This window comes from Montipora foliosa, chromosome 2 (assembly GCF_036669935.1).
Source record: "Montipora foliosa isolate CH-2021 chromosome 2, ASM3666993v2, whole genome shotgun sequence".
NCBI lineage: Eukaryota > Metazoa > Cnidaria > Anthozoa > Scleractinia > Acroporidae > Montipora > Montipora foliosa.
Genome location: NC_090870.1, coordinates 6,192,874 through 6,210,373, shown reverse-complemented (window position 1 = coordinate 6,210,373; position 17,500 = coordinate 6,192,874). Strand labels below are relative to the sequence as shown.

The 17,500-nt window shown below is 39.9% G+C and overlaps 2 protein-coding genes across 2 annotated transcripts in view; both read left to right on the top strand.

Moving 5' to 3' along the window:
• Positions 1-5,875, top strand: part of LOC137992231 (uncharacterized) — a 12,112-nt gene extending 6,237 nt beyond the window's left edge. The window contains exons 3-6 of the mRNA XM_068837434.1: positions 216-562; positions 1,682-1,816; positions 3,023-3,133; positions 5,323-5,875. Of these exons, the coding sequence (XP_068693535.1) occupies positions 216-562; positions 1,682-1,816; positions 3,023-3,133; positions 5,323-5,355 (626 nt within the window). The 3' untranslated portion in view covers positions 5,356-5,875. The remainder of the gene's footprint in view (positions 1-215; positions 563-1,681; positions 1,817-3,022; positions 3,134-5,322) is intronic.
• A 4,446-nt stretch (positions 5,876-10,321) lies between these two features.
• Positions 10,322-17,500, top strand: part of LOC137988925 (trace amine-associated receptor 1-like) — a 15,908-nt gene continuing 8,729 nt past the window's right edge. Inside the window, exon 1 of the mRNA XM_068834861.1 lies at positions 10,322-10,429. The gene's annotated coding sequence lies outside the window, so the exon portion shown is untranslated. The remainder of the gene's footprint in view (positions 10,430-17,500) is intronic.

Sequence of the window (17,500 nt, the reverse complement as noted above, 5' to 3'; positions counted from 1 at the left end):
CTACTGATACAAGTTAATGGAGGTAGGCGAATTGTTCTGGGCTAAATGTCCAGGGGGCGAATTGCTGACTTGGGGCTATGTTGACAATGCGCTGATACTGTTTCCAGTCTGTCAATTTTCAAACGGTTTTTGTTCTCACTTAAGTAATTATTTTGGATTCTATCTATAACTTTGACTAACTTGCCCATAACATGATATGTCTTGCCTCCTTATAGGTTTGTCCAAGCCTTTGCCCTCAGTGTACGTTCAGATGGACTTGAAATTCCCTTGGTCTGAACTCTGTCTTCTAGAGACATATGTCAAGACCAAACTTTCTGAGATGCTCATCAAAGATGACGGCACTTCAATTATGCTTTCTCAAATATATCTCAATAATTTTGACGAAAGCTGCCAATCACCCAAAAAAAACACGGAAGAGGCGTCTCTATTGTTTTATGTGATTAAGCCCGGCGGAAACTATGATGACGTCGATGAAGAAATGACCAAAGAGGCATTCAGGATTCTTTATTATCTAGCTGAGAACAGTCTCGGGCAACTATTGGGACCACTTTTTGAACGAAAGGTGAGCTGTTACGAAAAAAAAAAAGCCAAACGGAATTGATCAGTTGAGTGGAGGATGGGAGGGGACAGACGGGATCCTGGAAGCCGAGACAAGAAGTGGGTGGGTACCCGAAATGGGAAGCATGCATGCTCCACTGCCCTGACACTGACCGTGGGTCCATAATTAAATGGTCCGCCGTATGGTCCGTTTTCTTTACTTATAGACCGTTATCTCCAACACACAATCTGCAGACTCGAGGGATTCGGATATGGTTCGCAAGTCAAATGATATTTCGTGCATACAGTCAGTTTAGGTCGATCGTGGGGAATGAACGCGTCGAGTCTGACATGTCAACTGAGTCAATAACGGGGTCTATCGAAGAAGTATACGAGACCATAGACAGTGGCCTCATCACTGTCGTCCGCCATGTTTGTTTGTCTACTGGGCAGGGCTCTTGTCACGTGACTTGTCGTCCTAACCTCAAACACGAAACAATACCCCCAGTCCTTTGAAGTTTGCCGGGTTTTCAAACCAGTCTCCCTCAACTATGTCCTAACACACAATCCTTTGAAGCTTCTAATTCCATTCGCCGGATTTATAATTGTTTATTTTGGGTTAAAATAAACGAGGCAGAGAGACGGAGTGCCAGTGTATCTCTAGTTGACTGTCGCGTGCTACCCTCGTTCCCAGGCCCACCCTCTCCTCGGCGGAGAAAGCCCTGGGAACGAGGTTGTGTCACGTGCTACCCTTGTAAAAATAGGGACCTTTAGGTTTTTACCCGTTTACCAACAAGCCATTAGATTCACAAGGATTTGTACAATTTATCTCCCACATCGGGTTTGGGACAAGATATATACCGGCAATTTCCTTGCTTTTGAAACTCGTTTGTCAACAAACCGTGGTGTCACTGGGAACGCCATTTTGACGTCTCCTGGCTTTGCTTTTCCGTTTTCTCGACATCTAAAAATAACTGAACTGAAATCAGCATATCCCAACGGCTAGACTGGGCGACGCCCTTTCTGTCTCCCTAATTTCTCTTGTTTAGTACCATCTGATTCGTTTGTGTACTGATTCATTCTTGTCCATTGTAACAGCCATTAAAAGTTTCTTTCTTTCTTTCTTTCCTTGTTCAATTTTCAGATTAAAAACGTGCAGGCTAAAGGTTCGAACGCCCCTCCAAAACCATCTGGCTTCAGCGAAACTGAGCGAACATACATAGCACTTGGAATTGCAGTTGGTGTCGTAGCAACTATTCTTCTGCTTACCATTGCAGTGGTGAGTCCACAAACCAGGAAGGCCTAGTTTTAATTCTTGATTACTGATTATTTCTCTGTATTAAAATTTCGGCCTCGGATATTGCGTTTTTGGCGTTCTCAGTCGCTGACCCGCCAAATCCGAAATCTCGTACTAACCGAGTTCGAGTTCCGTACTATAAGTTACGGACTGTGTTTTTTTTTTTCCGTTGGGCCCATGGCCAAGGGCTCGGCGCGAAGCGTCAAAACCTTAAAAACGAATAAAGCTCATGGCTTTTTGAAATAGTTTCTTGTAAGATTTAAATAGTTTCACCGAGAAAATACAGCATCAAATTTCAAATTTATTGGCCTGTGCTGTGGAATACGGCCCTCTAAATTAACCAATCATAGCTCGCGTACTATGTGAGAAATATGATAAGAAACCCGCGTAGTTTCCAGGAACCCAATCCTTCCGGATTTATTTAAAACAATTATTCGGTTCACACTTTTTGGATATGTTTTTGGGATTTCCATCTCATGCCCAAATTCAAATCATATCCATGGGATAATTAGGTATTCTTCATTTTAACAGTTGTGATATTTTGCACAGTTTTCCATGTTCTATTCCCAGAATAGGCATCGAGTCTATCATCATCATCTAAAATCGTTGATTATTGGAAAGCGTTTCATGATTCATGATTTTATGTAATGGGAAGAGGAGCTATTTCGATATAGAGATCAACTAAGCCAAAATGAAACATAAACTTTAGTTTCCAAACCTAAACCGAGCAGATACTGATGAGAATCCCGACTGCTGAGCTAGATTTATCGAACATCAGAGTATGAATGAGGTAGTGTTTTGCTTCACTGACCCAAGTCACATAAAGATCAAGGTCTTATCACTGGTATAATCACGCTGGCTATACACTTAACATCTGTGTCGACTGGGATGATATTGTCCTTGGCGAGGCGTTAAGCCATTCGGCTTGAAAAAGGAAGTTTATCTCGGGGAAAATTATACTCAGTATAACCAAGTACAAGCTTTGATTCCCCCCCCCTTCCCCCCCCCCCCACTGATTTTATTTTTGTTTGCTTGATCAGTTGATTGATCGATCGATCGAATGTCGATGGATGGAAGATTGATTGGTTGATTGATTGATTGATTGATTGATTGACTGATTGATTGATTGATTGATTGATTGATTGATTGATTGATTGATTGATTGATTGATTGATTGATTGATTTCAGTATTATTGCAAGGAAAGCCGACGACCAGCTTCAAAATCCTCTGGAAGTCACAATGAAGAAGTAGAGATTGTTGATTCTCCACCATCAAAGGCCCACGTTGACGCAAGAGAGGTAAGTCCTTGACTACCGTACGTTCAGTTTAGTGCAGATGGTAAGGTAGCAGGTTGCTTAGCAACATCATAAGTGGGATTCGAACATACCTACTGTAACACCGTTCGGATGCTACTCCCATTGACGTTCAAAAACATCTGTGGAGATGGGTCGTCTATCTAGATACTTCATGGACAAAGTGTCCCGCTCTTTTACAATCTATGTCATGAGCCCGGCTCAAATTCCAAATGCAACTAATGATGTTTAAGAACATAATGCGCCCTAGAGGAGGATGATAAGATTGTTGTTTGGCAAGGCGAGCAAAAGAACGACTAAGATTGGAGAGTCCTAAGTAGCGATTAAAAAGATGTGGCGATGCTGGATGATACAGACCTACGATAAGGCTTTCTCTATAGAAGAGCGACTAATCCAACAGTATTGATTTTCAGAGAAGTGTACCAGCTCTGGTATTGCTATATTAAGTGGTTTTGTAGCTTCTTCTGATGTTTTTTGAATCACTTGGGCAATTTATAATTAGCGTATTTACTCGATAAACGCCAAAAATGGAAGGAAAAATACCAATAAACACCGCCCTCGAATCAGCACCGCACCCAATCAGAAGAATATGTGACGTTTATTCGAGGATTGTAAGAAAAAATTAAAACAAGTTTACGTTACAACTCGGTAATCTAAACCAGCCTTGGAAATTTATGTTCTCTTATAAAGATGTTTAAATTTCTGAAGTGGCCATACTTTGCAGCTCTTTCTTCAGAATTTTAACAATGCGCAGTTGCGTTGTTAAGACCAAGAATTTTCCCTGCCTCTCTCTGGAACTTTGAGTAATATTTAAAAACGATCTACCTTTACGGTAATTGATGTCAGTGATTTAAGAAACATGATTTTGAAATAATCGTTGCTTCGTTTAATTCAACACCGCCCTTGCATAAACGCCGCATCGAAGAAGCTCAAAATTTAATAAACGCCGCGGCGTCGGACCGTTTCACGGTTTTGCGCATGTCCAAGCTTTGTCGCTAGCAGTTGTAAATTCTACGGTTTCTTACTGAACCAGATAATATTCATTAATCACAGAGAGTATTAAAGCAAATACACTGAAAGACTAAGGCTCAAATTTGATGGAAGATACTGCGGGTTACACAGAAAACATTGAGGAAATACGAAATTTAGTTTTCACCTCAAATTTATTTTACAGGTCGAACATTGTATTCTACGCACGAGTTGTCATAACGCACGAGTTATCTATTCGCATACAATAGGTTCACAACGCAAGGGAAATGATTGCAAAAGTAATTCCACTTCTATGGCATTATTTCCCTTTCCTGCATCAGTGCTTTTGATTGTTTCAATAACAGTGAAATTAAATGGACAGACTGACAATTTGCCCATGCCCAGAGACGTGAAACTCTCCCTTTAATCGAGTAAATACGGTATTAGAGAAAAAATATCGTTGCTTTTAATTGACTCCACACTGAGCCTTGGAGTACACAATACACTAACGTAGATTTTTCGTGTTCACCGCTTATTTAAGCCCGTGCGTTTTGAGCTGGTCTTTTTTATTGATATGTCCTCAAATGCATGTGCACGCGCGCGTAATTAGATGTACGACGATTTTTTATGGGCGTTACAAAGTTTCTTCCTGCTCTGTTCCCCAACTTAAACATCACTAGCGTCATACCATCGACGTCATAACGTCAGATCCCCTTCAACTCCTTAGTTCCTCTTAATTGTAAAGTTAAACAGCTGCAATTATTCTCACAAAAGAAAACCGTGCCAGCTCTTGCACTTTAATAGGTAGCCCAATACTTACACTTGAAGCGACACCTCATGTTGGATAACAAAAGAGTGCGTACATTTTTGGACATAAATGGGTCATTTCCGAGTTCATGTCTACCTTCCCTTCAAAGCGAGTCAAAGTGCAAAGTTTTTGTGGTGGTAATTAGTTCTACTTTAAATATGAATGAAAACTAATTTTCATTAGAAAAGCTTCGCACTTAGACTCGCTTTCAATTGGAAGCAGACATGAACTCGGAAATGGTCTAGAGATCAACCTCGTTCTCGGGAACGAGGTTGAGCTCTTGATGCAACCTATCCTTGTACCATCCAGTGAACAGGTGCTTTAAAATTCGTGTCCAGCGATTTATCTGTTCGTTTTCACTTAAGCTTCAGTTAATTTACTTTATTTTGATTCACAGCCACCCTCAGGAGTTTCGGAAACAAAGTTCTGAAGTTCCCATGCTCTTGGCTTCACAGTAGACAGACTTGACATCTCGTTAGGTTGTTGCAATGGAGCAGCAATTGTTACGTTGACCTCACAAACCCTTCAACTGAGGAATCACGACAATTGACAGTCACAGAAATGGAAATTAAGATTTGTCCTTTAGATTCCTAGCTCTTGATAAATAATCTTTTCTTGTAAATAAATATATTTTTGAGAGATGGAACTGATGAAAACGTGCATTCTCACGATTGTGTTGAAGTGAGTTCATGATAAATGTTGAACTCGAATAAACGAATGGAGAAATAATTTTTCCGTTGGCGCACTGATGTGAAAAAATCCAGATTGGAGGGCCTTATTGTTAATTTTGGGCCGCGTTTTTTTCCCAATTTGAGTCACTCCAGAGCAAGGCTATGGTCAGTTCGTCATCTGAAAGACTCACTAACAATTACAATGCTCAACATCATTGACAATGTTATTAAGCCCTAAAAAGTGTGACGCTTTAACAAATAAAGAATACCTTGAAGTGACTTGACCTGTAGCTAACTTAATTGAAGGAATGCTGACTTTAAACTTAATCTTTTTCGTCGTTGTGAAATCGATAACCTGCTCACAGACGGGAGAAAGAGAGTAGTCGATAACAAAACGGCCGCGTTTGCCACCGAAAACGTAAGTACTTTTGCTTTTGAGAAAGGAAAACATCTTGGTTGTCGGTGGCTCGATTTTTATTTTATTTGCAATAGATAACTTGATTCTCACAATCGACGTTTTGTCGTCGATAACTTTTTGTTATCAACAACTAAAAATTATCGACAATTACTTCCCTCGTGTGTAGAGGTCTTAACCCCTAGACTAATCATAGCTCCGCCATAACAATTTAAAAAATAGGCACGCATTGCGTACGTGTAGTAGTGGAGTAACACAGCGCTTTCTGCTTTCAGTATTCCATAACTGTCAACTGAGCTGCGTTTTGTTTTCGAGGAGATTCAAGTTGTACACGATATTGTTTTGGTCAGTACCGTATATCATTGTAGTGCCATTGTCGATGTGTTAGGTAAATAGGCCCCTGAGAAGACATGTGGTTACTAATAAAATACTAAACCCAGAAAGATTGAAGAAAATAACAGGGAATCGAGAAACATTGGCTTCGAGGCTGACATGTTGATCATTTTTAAGTTCCTTTGCAACTTCTTCTTCGCCACAAGTTTAAACGTGTGCTCTGAGCCTCTGACAGCTTCCCAAGACAAAAGTTCACTGAAGTTAACCCCTGCCCGGTGGGGTCAGTATCTGGATGAGATACCTGAAAATATACGACTCGCTGTCAGAAACATAGTAACCAAAACTTCTGTTTTAACGCTCAAAAATGCGAACTAAGCAAGGTACAGATTTTGGGAGCCTGCTTTATGCAAAACAAATGTTGATGCAAAAGTAAATAAATATTGATACACAGTTTTTAGGAAGAGCAAGAGGAACTTTTCAGGAAGTATGGATCGAGAATAAAGTATTTTGCCACCAGCAACAACATTGGCGACATTAAAACAACATAAGTTTTGAGCCGCGAATATAAAAAGTTATCATCAGCGAAAGACATTTTGGGAGATTTTTGCTACGTTCAATTTTTCTATTGCACTTTAGGCCACACAAGTAAATCGCAAAATTGAAAGTGACGTCGAATTCGGCGGTCGCCGTGATCAAGGTACCTTGCGTGTTTACTAACAACTCGCGAAACAAAGGATACATCTGTGTCAAAATTATGGCAAGACACCGGGTTTTCGTTTTTGTTTTTGTTACTTTTTGCGAATTCAACACAACGATCACAATCGCCCAATTCTTTGAGGTAGACCGTTGTTTCTGCAAAGTAATAATTCACTCTCCTACACGAGGTTATTTATCACCAGGTAATTCCATCGTTTTGGAAATAACAGCTGTCTTATTACTCATTTGCATCACAAATTTCTGCCGATTTTGGGGCTCATTTGTTGAAATTCAAGCACGCTTTCAACAGACCTGTTTATTTTCGCGATTTATGCACGCGCTGCGGGCCTATTGACACCACGGACTTTACGCTCTTACACTTTTAAAAACAATATTTATTTTTTAACCGCTTTTTACCCCCTTTTCTCGTCTGGTAAGAACACTACACGTCATAAGATTACACAAAACGCATGCGCAAAAGGTGGTTGTATAAGAAACAGGTGTTCCTGTCGTCTTAAGCTTTAGGGTATTTATATATATTTAGTTGAGTAATTCAACGGAAGTGTGTTACGTCAGTACAGTTCAAATTGTACAGTTTTGCCAATCTTTCGCTTGACAACATGCGAGGCAAAACCAAAACTAAACTACCTCCAAGATTACAAGAACTTGGCTGAATGTTTTCAGAGTGGCGCAGCGTAACGAAGCGAGAAAGTTGGAAGATATCCCTCGTCATGAGCAAGATGCAGTTCAGTTTGCCGTTTTTTCGCTGAAATTAGAAAAGAGGACGGTCACGAATACAAATCAGAAAGTTTGGGTGTCATGCAGTACTGGTTGGACCGTCATTTGAAAAACTATGGCAGAAACTACAGTATTTTGCGAGATCGTGAATTTGCAAATTCAAGTAATTAACCATAGGTGGCCCAAGCTCGCGTTACGTGCGAGACGTGACTGATAGTGCCACCTCAGCGACAACACTGTTCTAGACAATATTTTTTTGTTTTTGAGTTTCACAACAAAGGTGCAGGGAAGCCAAATGTTATCAAGGAATGAACGAAATAAAGTAAGTTAACTCAACTTGTTTATTTTGTTTTGTCTTTTCGCAGTCAAGGAGGTGAATCCGCTGAGCGAGGTACACGCGGGCGAAAAAAAGTGAGGTAATCGATCTCGTTTCTTGCGCCTGCACTCATCTTGCATAGCGAACACATCCTGACGCCTTACCGATCAAAGCCAATCACCTTAAGGCGGCTAAATGCGAGATACAAAAACCCTTACTTTGTTTCGTTGCAAGTTTGGGTCGATGTTTCCCCTTTTTCACCTTGCATGATCATCTTGTCACGCAACAAAAACACTTGTTGCGGGTTGAAGAAAGTTGTTGCGAAAAGTAGAGCGCGGGTCTACTCTGAGCAACAAATTTTAGCGTTGTTGCTCGTTTTTCATCAAGCTCACAACTTGTCGCGCATCAAATGTGCTCGTGTACTAGCAAATCAACTAATCAGCGCGCTGCATTTCTTCAACCCGCAACAAATGTTTTTGTTGCAGGTGAAGTTGATCATGCAAGGTGAAAAACGCGAAACATCAGCAAAAACTTGCAACGAAACAATGTTGCGCGACAAGTTGAGGGTTTTTGTACCTCGTATTTCGCCGCCTTTACCGATAACCGAACCTCGGCGGAGGAGAGAGACGCGAGCTTGGGCCGCCTATGCAATAACTTGAAGCGAGCGCAGGGTTACGGAACGCGAAAAAATGCCTTTTGTGCTTTAAGCGAAGCAAACGAAGAATTCCTCTGGAGTTCAGGTAATATTTTGGAAATAAAAATGATTCACAATCTTTTAGTTCGCCTTTCTTTAACGATAATAGCTTGCTGAGTAATGCCCAATTACAACTGACTAGCTATTTAATTAATCGGTAACAGGACTGCATGCTGGTCCAATTTGGAAATAATCGGATTCAACAAATCCTTCGGACTGCCAAATTGAACTTGGCCTATGGCCTCGTCCAATTTTGGCTGTCCTCAGAATTTTTTTCATTCATGCAATTATTTCCAAATTGGACAGCATGTAGCCCTATGACATATACATAGTTAAGGGCATATTTAGTATAACATAACAATGGTTTTCTTATTGCATGACACACATCTCAGTTAATGAGCAGTTCTTATTTATAATCGTTACAAAATCTTAAACTTCAACACCATCAAAGCAAGCACTTTGATACGTTTCCTAGTCACGTCCGCAAGATTTTAGTCATTAAAAACTATACCATGTAAACGTTTTCAGCCTCACAACGCCAAATTATGTAACAACGTTCAGCCTCAGTTCCAAAATTAGACGTTTTTATAAATAAAAGAGTGTACTTAGTAATTTGCTTTCTGGGGTTACAGAGGGAGCTCCGCTTTTAGGCTTGGCTAAGGTTTGCCTCCTTTTGTATGAAATGCTGTTTAACTGTTTCGCTTGATTTGGTTGCCATGGTTCCCGGTTCCCAGTCGCTGAATTTGGCAAATTTTTCGTGACACAGCACCTTTAAATCCCAACGACGAGACTTTCTTTTCGTAAAATCGAGTCTGTTTTATGTCACCTAACTCCTGTATCGTACAGAACCTTTTCAATTAGCAACCCTTTAATAAGTATAATATTTTATTTTAATTTGAAAAATTATGTTTAACTGTGGTGTCACTTGACAGCCTGGGCACAATTAACTTACAAATTTAGCGGGAATGTTTTTCAACACCAACAATGTGGTTTCCTCACTGCCTGATAACTGAGAAAAACTCAGTTTGCAATCGAACTTACAATCTTAAGAACATGATAAGCACGTTTTCAGGCTGAAATCGCAAAAAAATAATCATGATAAGAACGTTAACAAGAGCGTACCATCTAATTTTTCCTGCCATTTTAGTTCAGTTTTACGGTTGTCGTAAGCGATACACAAAACGCAGTTCAATTAATTAACCAGCGGTGAAGTTTGCCGTTGGCAGAGTTTATCAATGATACAAACATTGCAGAGAAAATATTTCAATAATCCGAGTTCAACTTTCCTTTTACTCACGTATTAGCCGTTTAGCACAAATGATCAAACTGGGTGTGCGATTAAACAGTTCCGTCAAAAATTCCCTTAATTTTGTCGATAATTTTAAAGGATACAGCCTTTCGGCTAGTTCAAATCTACGTTATAAATATTTAAATTTAAATTTCCCGAAAACAAAACATCGATTAGCAAGCTGGCTGTTTCTTAAATGAAAACAAAAAGTTATGACGTCACAAAGTAAAACGGCACAAGAGAACCCGAAATTTATTGGACGTTAAAACAGCACAGTTTATAACAAATTCAAATTCAGTCTTTCTGATCGTGATGGCGGACGATTTGCCGAAGGAATAGCTAGAAACAATGAGGTGCGTTTGACTTGTAAGGAATCAGCGTGATTTCGAGATGAAGTTCCCTGTCGGCCTTTTTTCCGGGCCGAACTTGAAAGTAATGTGTACTCGTTACATATTTTTGCGGGTAAAATGAAACTATCTTTGCAGGCATACAATCGCAGATTTTCTTTCGAAAAAACACATTTAACGCTTTAAAATGTTCTTTCGTGCTTTGAAATATGATCTGAAGAATGACGGATAGAAGCACCGCGTGCGATAGAATTCCGAGGTTGGCAGCAATATTGTTTTTAATATTATATATACAATACGCAGACACCCTTGATGTTTCGTAAACAGAAGCTTGAACTGGCGGGCAGATGAAAATGTTGGTGATACTGACAATTTGATCTCAAAGGAAAAAAGTTTGATCTGATCGATCCAAAGCATTTTTTACACGATTTCTATAACTTATTATTTAAAATCCACATAGTCTCACGTACAACAAGGCTAAACCGCGATTAGCCTGTTCCAGACTCCGAGATAGTAGGAAAAGCGCAAATATGAGAAAACGAGTGCAAAGAAACGCGTCTCATTTTCGCGTTCCCTTTCCGCTCGCGCCGACCCTATCTAACAGGCAACTGATCGAACATCTAACAGGGGCACCCAACGAGAATATAGTTCAAAACCACTTAGACATAGCATTGTCAAACGTATTTTAGTATTTAAACGGAAGATATAGGCATATTTTTATCCCCTAAAAATTGTTCATCTTTTCGGATTTCCTAGCTGAAAGTCTAGTGATCCGAAAATTATAGGGATTAAAACTTACCTTTTCGAAAATTTCAGCCAGAAAAAAGGGCTCCCGAAAATTTTAGGAGACCTTTTTAGGGTAAAAATCCCTTAAAAATGGGCAATTATACCATTTTTTAGATGTTCGAAAATCCTAGGACAGGCAGGCAAGCAAGAAATTTTACAACAAATGTTCGGAAAATTCTAGATCTCAAATCGTCTTCCGAACAGATATTTTCCGAAAATTGACGTTGGGTGTCCCTGATCTAACAAAAAATCAGCTACCTTAGAGCCTGTGTATCTTCCCAGGGTGCATGGTAAATATCACCGGACTTTGATCTCCGATGATACCCTTGCCACGTGCAGTGCGCGTTTTTTCTTTTGTTCGTTGTTTTCTTAGAACTCCAACTTTTCGGGACAATTCGGGTACTATAACTCCCTTCGATCCTTTATAATGAAAACGTTTTTTCGTCAGTCCTAACATCTACAATCGGGTTCAAAAGACTTCCGGACACTTCTCAAATTTTGGGTGAAAAGTAGAGAATTTACTATACATGCTTCCATCGTTTTATCTTCTTCAGTCGCTGCCTTTTTCGCCCCCTATCCCTATCCAGTGGATAAGCCATAGCGAAACCGATTGCGCTATCTAATGGATAGTGATTTATCCAGTGGATAGTGATTTATCCGGCGGATAGCGCGCTATCCATCGTTTGAACAACTGGGCCCAGGAGACTGGGAAGACAGCGCTCGCGCATGCTCTTGTTATCCGACTCATTCTCTACCTCGACAACCCATTCTCTTTCTTGAATTAACGATAACCGTTAATTCTTAATTTGCTCTGAATTTACTATTACCGTTAATTTAGAAGACTGAAAGCTTGATATGGATTATGGGAAATGGACATATATATTTTTAAAAGACAACCCAAGTGTAAGGAAGTAGGACTCGAACCGAGGAATGTTCATTATTAACCCGTTACCTAACCACTTGACCACCGCACCGCTAGCTACTCAGGAACAATATTTTAAACACTATTTGATAATGCTGTGTTATCCAACGACAACAAACAATATTACAGTCCGCAAAGGTCGCTTTCCAAACTTCACGACAAAGCTAAACATTTTAAATCCAAGGTTAGGCTTAAATTATTAACCTAGCCTAGGCCTTATATTTTTATTCAGCAGCGATATTCTATGGCAGACTATAAAAAACGTTTCTTTGAAAACGCGTTGTAGTGATCTTCAGTAGCGAAGCGGAAAGAAGCGGTTCCTATGAAATACAAGTTCCAGGTTCGAATTCAATCCACAGATATAATTTTTTTATTTCCTTATTTTCTCTGCTACCACAAGTCCTGGGACACAGTGTCCTAAATTAACGATAATAGTAAATTGAAAGCTAATTAAGAATTAACGGTAGACGTTAATTTAGAGAAGAGATCATGTTGACCTCGAATAGACCATAGTCGTATTCAGGCAGTGTTGGACTGGAACTAGAGGCTTATGCGGGGAATATATTTAATGGTATTTGCTTTTGAAAAGATTGCCCTGCATTAGCCTCCATTGCAAGCTACGTAGTTCCAGTCCAATTCTGAGAGTCTTAACTATCAGATTAATTTAAGGACAAACAATAATGCCTCAAATATTGATACTTCTCTTGAATGCAAAGATTATGTGAAGTTCCTGGCCTGGTAGTTGTTATCGATAAAAACTTAATCTGGAAATATCATATCGATTATCTTGCCTCTAAAATCAGCAGAGTTGTTTGAATTATTGTACCATTAAGGCACTCCGACCCTTTAAATACTTCAATCCAAATTTACCGTCCTCTTATTTTCCTGTATACCTACTATGGAATTGCTGCCTGGGGCCAAGCTGCACAGGTTTATTTGAGGAAGATCTTTATCTTACAAAAACGAGCTCTTAGGCTAATATTCTTTCAGTGTTGGAAATAGACTACATGCAAGAGAAAATGAGGGGACAGAGAAGGAGGCTCCCGGTCCAGCCCTTGGGATATGTCATGTCCACGAAAGTTATTTTTAGACGAGCCGAAGTCTTCCGAGACGTCCGCATGCAGGCCAACCTCGGTCCGATGTTTGAAAGAAAATGTATATTCATCAGCCTTCCACTTGCGCCATCATTTTCTCTTTTCACTAAGAACCTGAGAGCGAGGCAAGACTACACGCGGACGTCTCAGAAGACAGACTTCCGCTAGAACAAAGACTTCCGCTCGTCTAAAAATAACTTTCGTGGACATAACATATCCCGGCCAACGCCTTGAGCCTCCCTCTCTGTCCCCTCATTTTCTCTTGCTACATGCTATTCTACCCCTCAATATGCTCTATTTTGAAACATTATGTTCTCTTATGCACTACATATCTACCAATTCTGCGCCTCAGAGTATCTATAATCTTTTTACCTGGTCATCCGACGTTCATTCATATGACTCTAGATTTTCTGATGCTGGTATAACTTGTATGTTAATAAATCAAGACTGAGTATTCGACTTAATTCGCTTTCCATTTTGGGAGCTAATTTATGGAATTGCCTGAAGCCTGATTTGCGCAAACTTAGGAAAAAACCTTTCAAATACAAAATTCACCACTTTTTACGTACGGTGCTTGGTGATGAGGATGATTATGTTGATGCCTCAACGTTAATCTTGAAAATTACCAATTATTATTAATCATACTCTAGCTATCATTATTACTTCCTTATGTTTCATGTCAACTTATAGGTTCTTGCTCTCATGCAAATGCTTGCTATCTGTGATTGTATTTGTATTCTTATATCTTTTATTTTATTATATTTTATTTTATTTCTTTCTTCCTTTACCTGATTTACTGTTAATCTATATTTTCTAAATTTGATTAATGCAAGTTACACAGCCCGCCTCGATTAGCTTTGCTGTATGCGGGTTGTGTATTTCTCCAATTTACTAAATTTAAACTATTGAAATAAAATGATTATGATCGCAGCAACCGATGATACGAATACGGTCTATTCAGTGTTACCGTTAATTCGTAATTTGCTCTGAATTTACTATTATCGTTAATTTAGAAGACTGAAAACTTGAATTAATTGGATCATGGGAAATGGTCATATATCTTTCAAAAGACAACCCAAGTCTATGGACATAGGACTCGAACCTGGAAATGCTGATTAACCCGTCACCTAACCACTTGACCGCACCGCCAACGACTCGGTGATAACTTTAAACTTGATAACGCTGTAATATCTCTCGGCAACAAACAGTATTACACTGCAAAATGTCTGTCACCAAACTTTACGACAAAGCTAAACGTTTTATTAATCAAAGCTTAGGCGGCCTAATATGATCTAGCTTAGGTCTAATTACTCTTCAGTAGCGATATTGACAATAAATTTGACAGTTAACTTGTGAAAATACGTTGTTCGTGGTTAGCCTTACGAAGCTCGTTTCATCCCGACCAAGGGACTCATCAGAGACCTTTCTGCTTGGCAAACGCATTGGGCACCTTGGTCAGGATGAAACGAGCTTCGTAAGACTAACCACGAGCAATGTATTTGCACAAGTAGCGATGTTAACTCAATCTTTTTTTTTTAAGAGAGAGCACGATCTCTTGATCTTCAGTTGTTAAGCGGAAAAAAGCGGTTCCGGTGGAGTAGAGACTCCGGGCCAAATCCAGTTCAGTGATATAATATTTTAGTTCCTTGTTTTCTCTGCTACCACAAGTCCTGAGACACAGTGTCCTAAATTAACAATAATAGCAAACTTTATGCAAATTACGAATTGACGATAATCGTTAATATAGAGAAGAGATCATATTGCATTATCTTGCCTTCCGAATAGACCATTTTGCAGTTGTGTGCTCAGTTACCTGGCCTTTGAATGAAAGTGAGTCTGGAGTTGAACTTACTTTCATAGAAACCTCACTGCTTTTCTCATGTTAATGATGTTGTTCTCATGCTAATTAGTAGGAATTTACATAAGAAAAGCAGCGAGATTTCTATCAAAGCAAAGTCAACTCCAGCCTCACTTTCATTTAAAGACAATGAAACTAAACACACAAGTGTTTAATGGTCTATTGACCCAATCTCGTCACCAGAGCTCTTCTCCTTTTCGCGTGACTGAGTTAGAGAACCTCGGCCTCGGGTCGTGCGCAGACATAAGACCCGAGGCACTGGTGACGAGAATGCGAATATTGCCCCGGTTAAGCGAGGGGACACCCTTCTGCCCGGGACAACTTTTCTCCATATAAACGGGGCTGGGATTACTAGAACGACCAAATTGAAGTGCAACACGATCTCTTCCTCAAATGAAGGATTATCCTTCATTGTCAGTTTGCCTTAAATGAAGTATTATCCATTTTGACTTAGGATTGTGCAAAGTTACGTTTTGAAGAGACGTTTTCGTCACCGTCGCCGTAGCTGATCCGCTCATCCGTCTCACCCAGACAAAATTCCTGCCAAGACAACACGATTTCTTCCTCAAATGAAGGGTTATCCTTCATTATCAGTTTGCTCCAAATGAAGTATAATCCTCCATTAAGGTTACTCTGTCCCAGGACTTGTGGTAGCAAATAAAAAGAAAAAAAGTACAGGACAGGATTTGAACCCGGAGCGAGTACCCACTTTAAATGCACTGTTTTTGACTAGAAAATGTGCCGATTATTTACCAAAGCTAATAAGTATATATGTATTTATTAAATTCTCAACCTCGGATAATGCATTTCGCATGCTCTGATTGGTTCACTCAATCTCGGTTATCAGCTCATATACCTTGGTTTGACCTTATATGGTAAATGATTGCGTTAAGCGTTGCTAAACTAAAAATGTTTTCGTCGGAATGCCAAATTTCTCTTTGAATAAAGCCAAAAGGAGAAAAAAAAACTTTTTTTGTGGAAAGTTTGGATCAATTCCGACGTTTAGAAGTACGCGAAAAGGCAAGAAATGTTTTTGTGATGAGCCTGCGTCTGTCTGACAACAAGGTATTACACAACATCGCATCAGTTCTCATCAAGTTTTTTTCGATTTCGCTCGGATTTGCTCGCTTTTTCCGCTCGTATTTCGTACTACCAAATTTTTGGAGTTGAGGGAATTTAATAAAACAATTATTCCATTCGCGCTTGTTGGATACGAGACTGGTTATAGCCAACTCGGCGCTACGCGCCTCGTTGGCTATTTACCATCTCATATCCAACGCGCGCTTATGGAATAATTGTTAAATAATCATTGCTGAATAATGGTTAAGTCTGAAGCTTGATTTTAAAATGGTTAGCTTTCTCTTGAAGTTTGGTAACCGACATTTTTCACTGTGTAAGCTTGCTTCTTAGCGGGTGTTAATACACGTTTACAGCAGCACTTTTGGAAGAAAACATTATTGACGTTAATAAAAAATGATATCCTCGCAGTTAGTGATGTAGTAGTCTAGTGGTTAAGTCAAGGGGGTTATAAATCAAACGTTCCCAAGTTCGAGTCCTGCGAGTCCAGACATTGGGGTTCGGCTTTTAAAAGAAATATGTTCATTTCCCATGATCCCTATCAAGCTTTCAGTGTCCAAAATGAACGATAATACTTCACTTGGAAGAAATTGACAATAGGACATTTGCATGATGACGTCATTTGACTACAGGTACCAGAATCCTACAGGTTTTGCTAGTCTCATGCTAATTAGAGCTATTGTTATTTTTACCCCGCTGGGAATACAAAATTTAAATAAGGAAAGAAAAACAAACTGAATTCTGGTAGTTGTAGTCAAATGACGCTATCGTGAAAATAGGCCATTAAGAATAATCCTTCAATTGAGGGAGAGAGTTGGTTGAATTGAGGGAAAAACTTGGTTGCGCAAACACAAGACCCAAGGCACTGGTGACGAGAATGCGAATATTGCCCCGGTTAAGCGAGCGTCCGGCTAGGAGGATGACCCTACTGTCGAGGGGACACCCTTCTGCCCGGGACAACTTTTCTCCATATAAACGGTTCTCTCCACGGTTCTTCTCCAAGGTCTCTCCTACTCGTCCCGGGGGACGAGTGGGAGAGAACCCTGGGGACAAGGTTGGTTTTGCAACCAATCTCTAGAGACACAGGGTGCTTTCCATTATGCCGGACCAGAGACCAATGGAACTAACCAAGGAAAAATGAAACGACAGTTTTCATCAAAAGTCAATTTCCAACCTGACCGAAGGGTTCCATTTACGTTTTGACCAAAATTTCGGTTACGTCACGATGAAATGCCGCTGGAAACGAGAATGTTTGTAAACTGCACGTTTCGGTCGAACCGGACCTCTAGAGGTGGTCCCAAATATTCCTGGTCGGACCGAACCGAAACGGACCTTTCCAT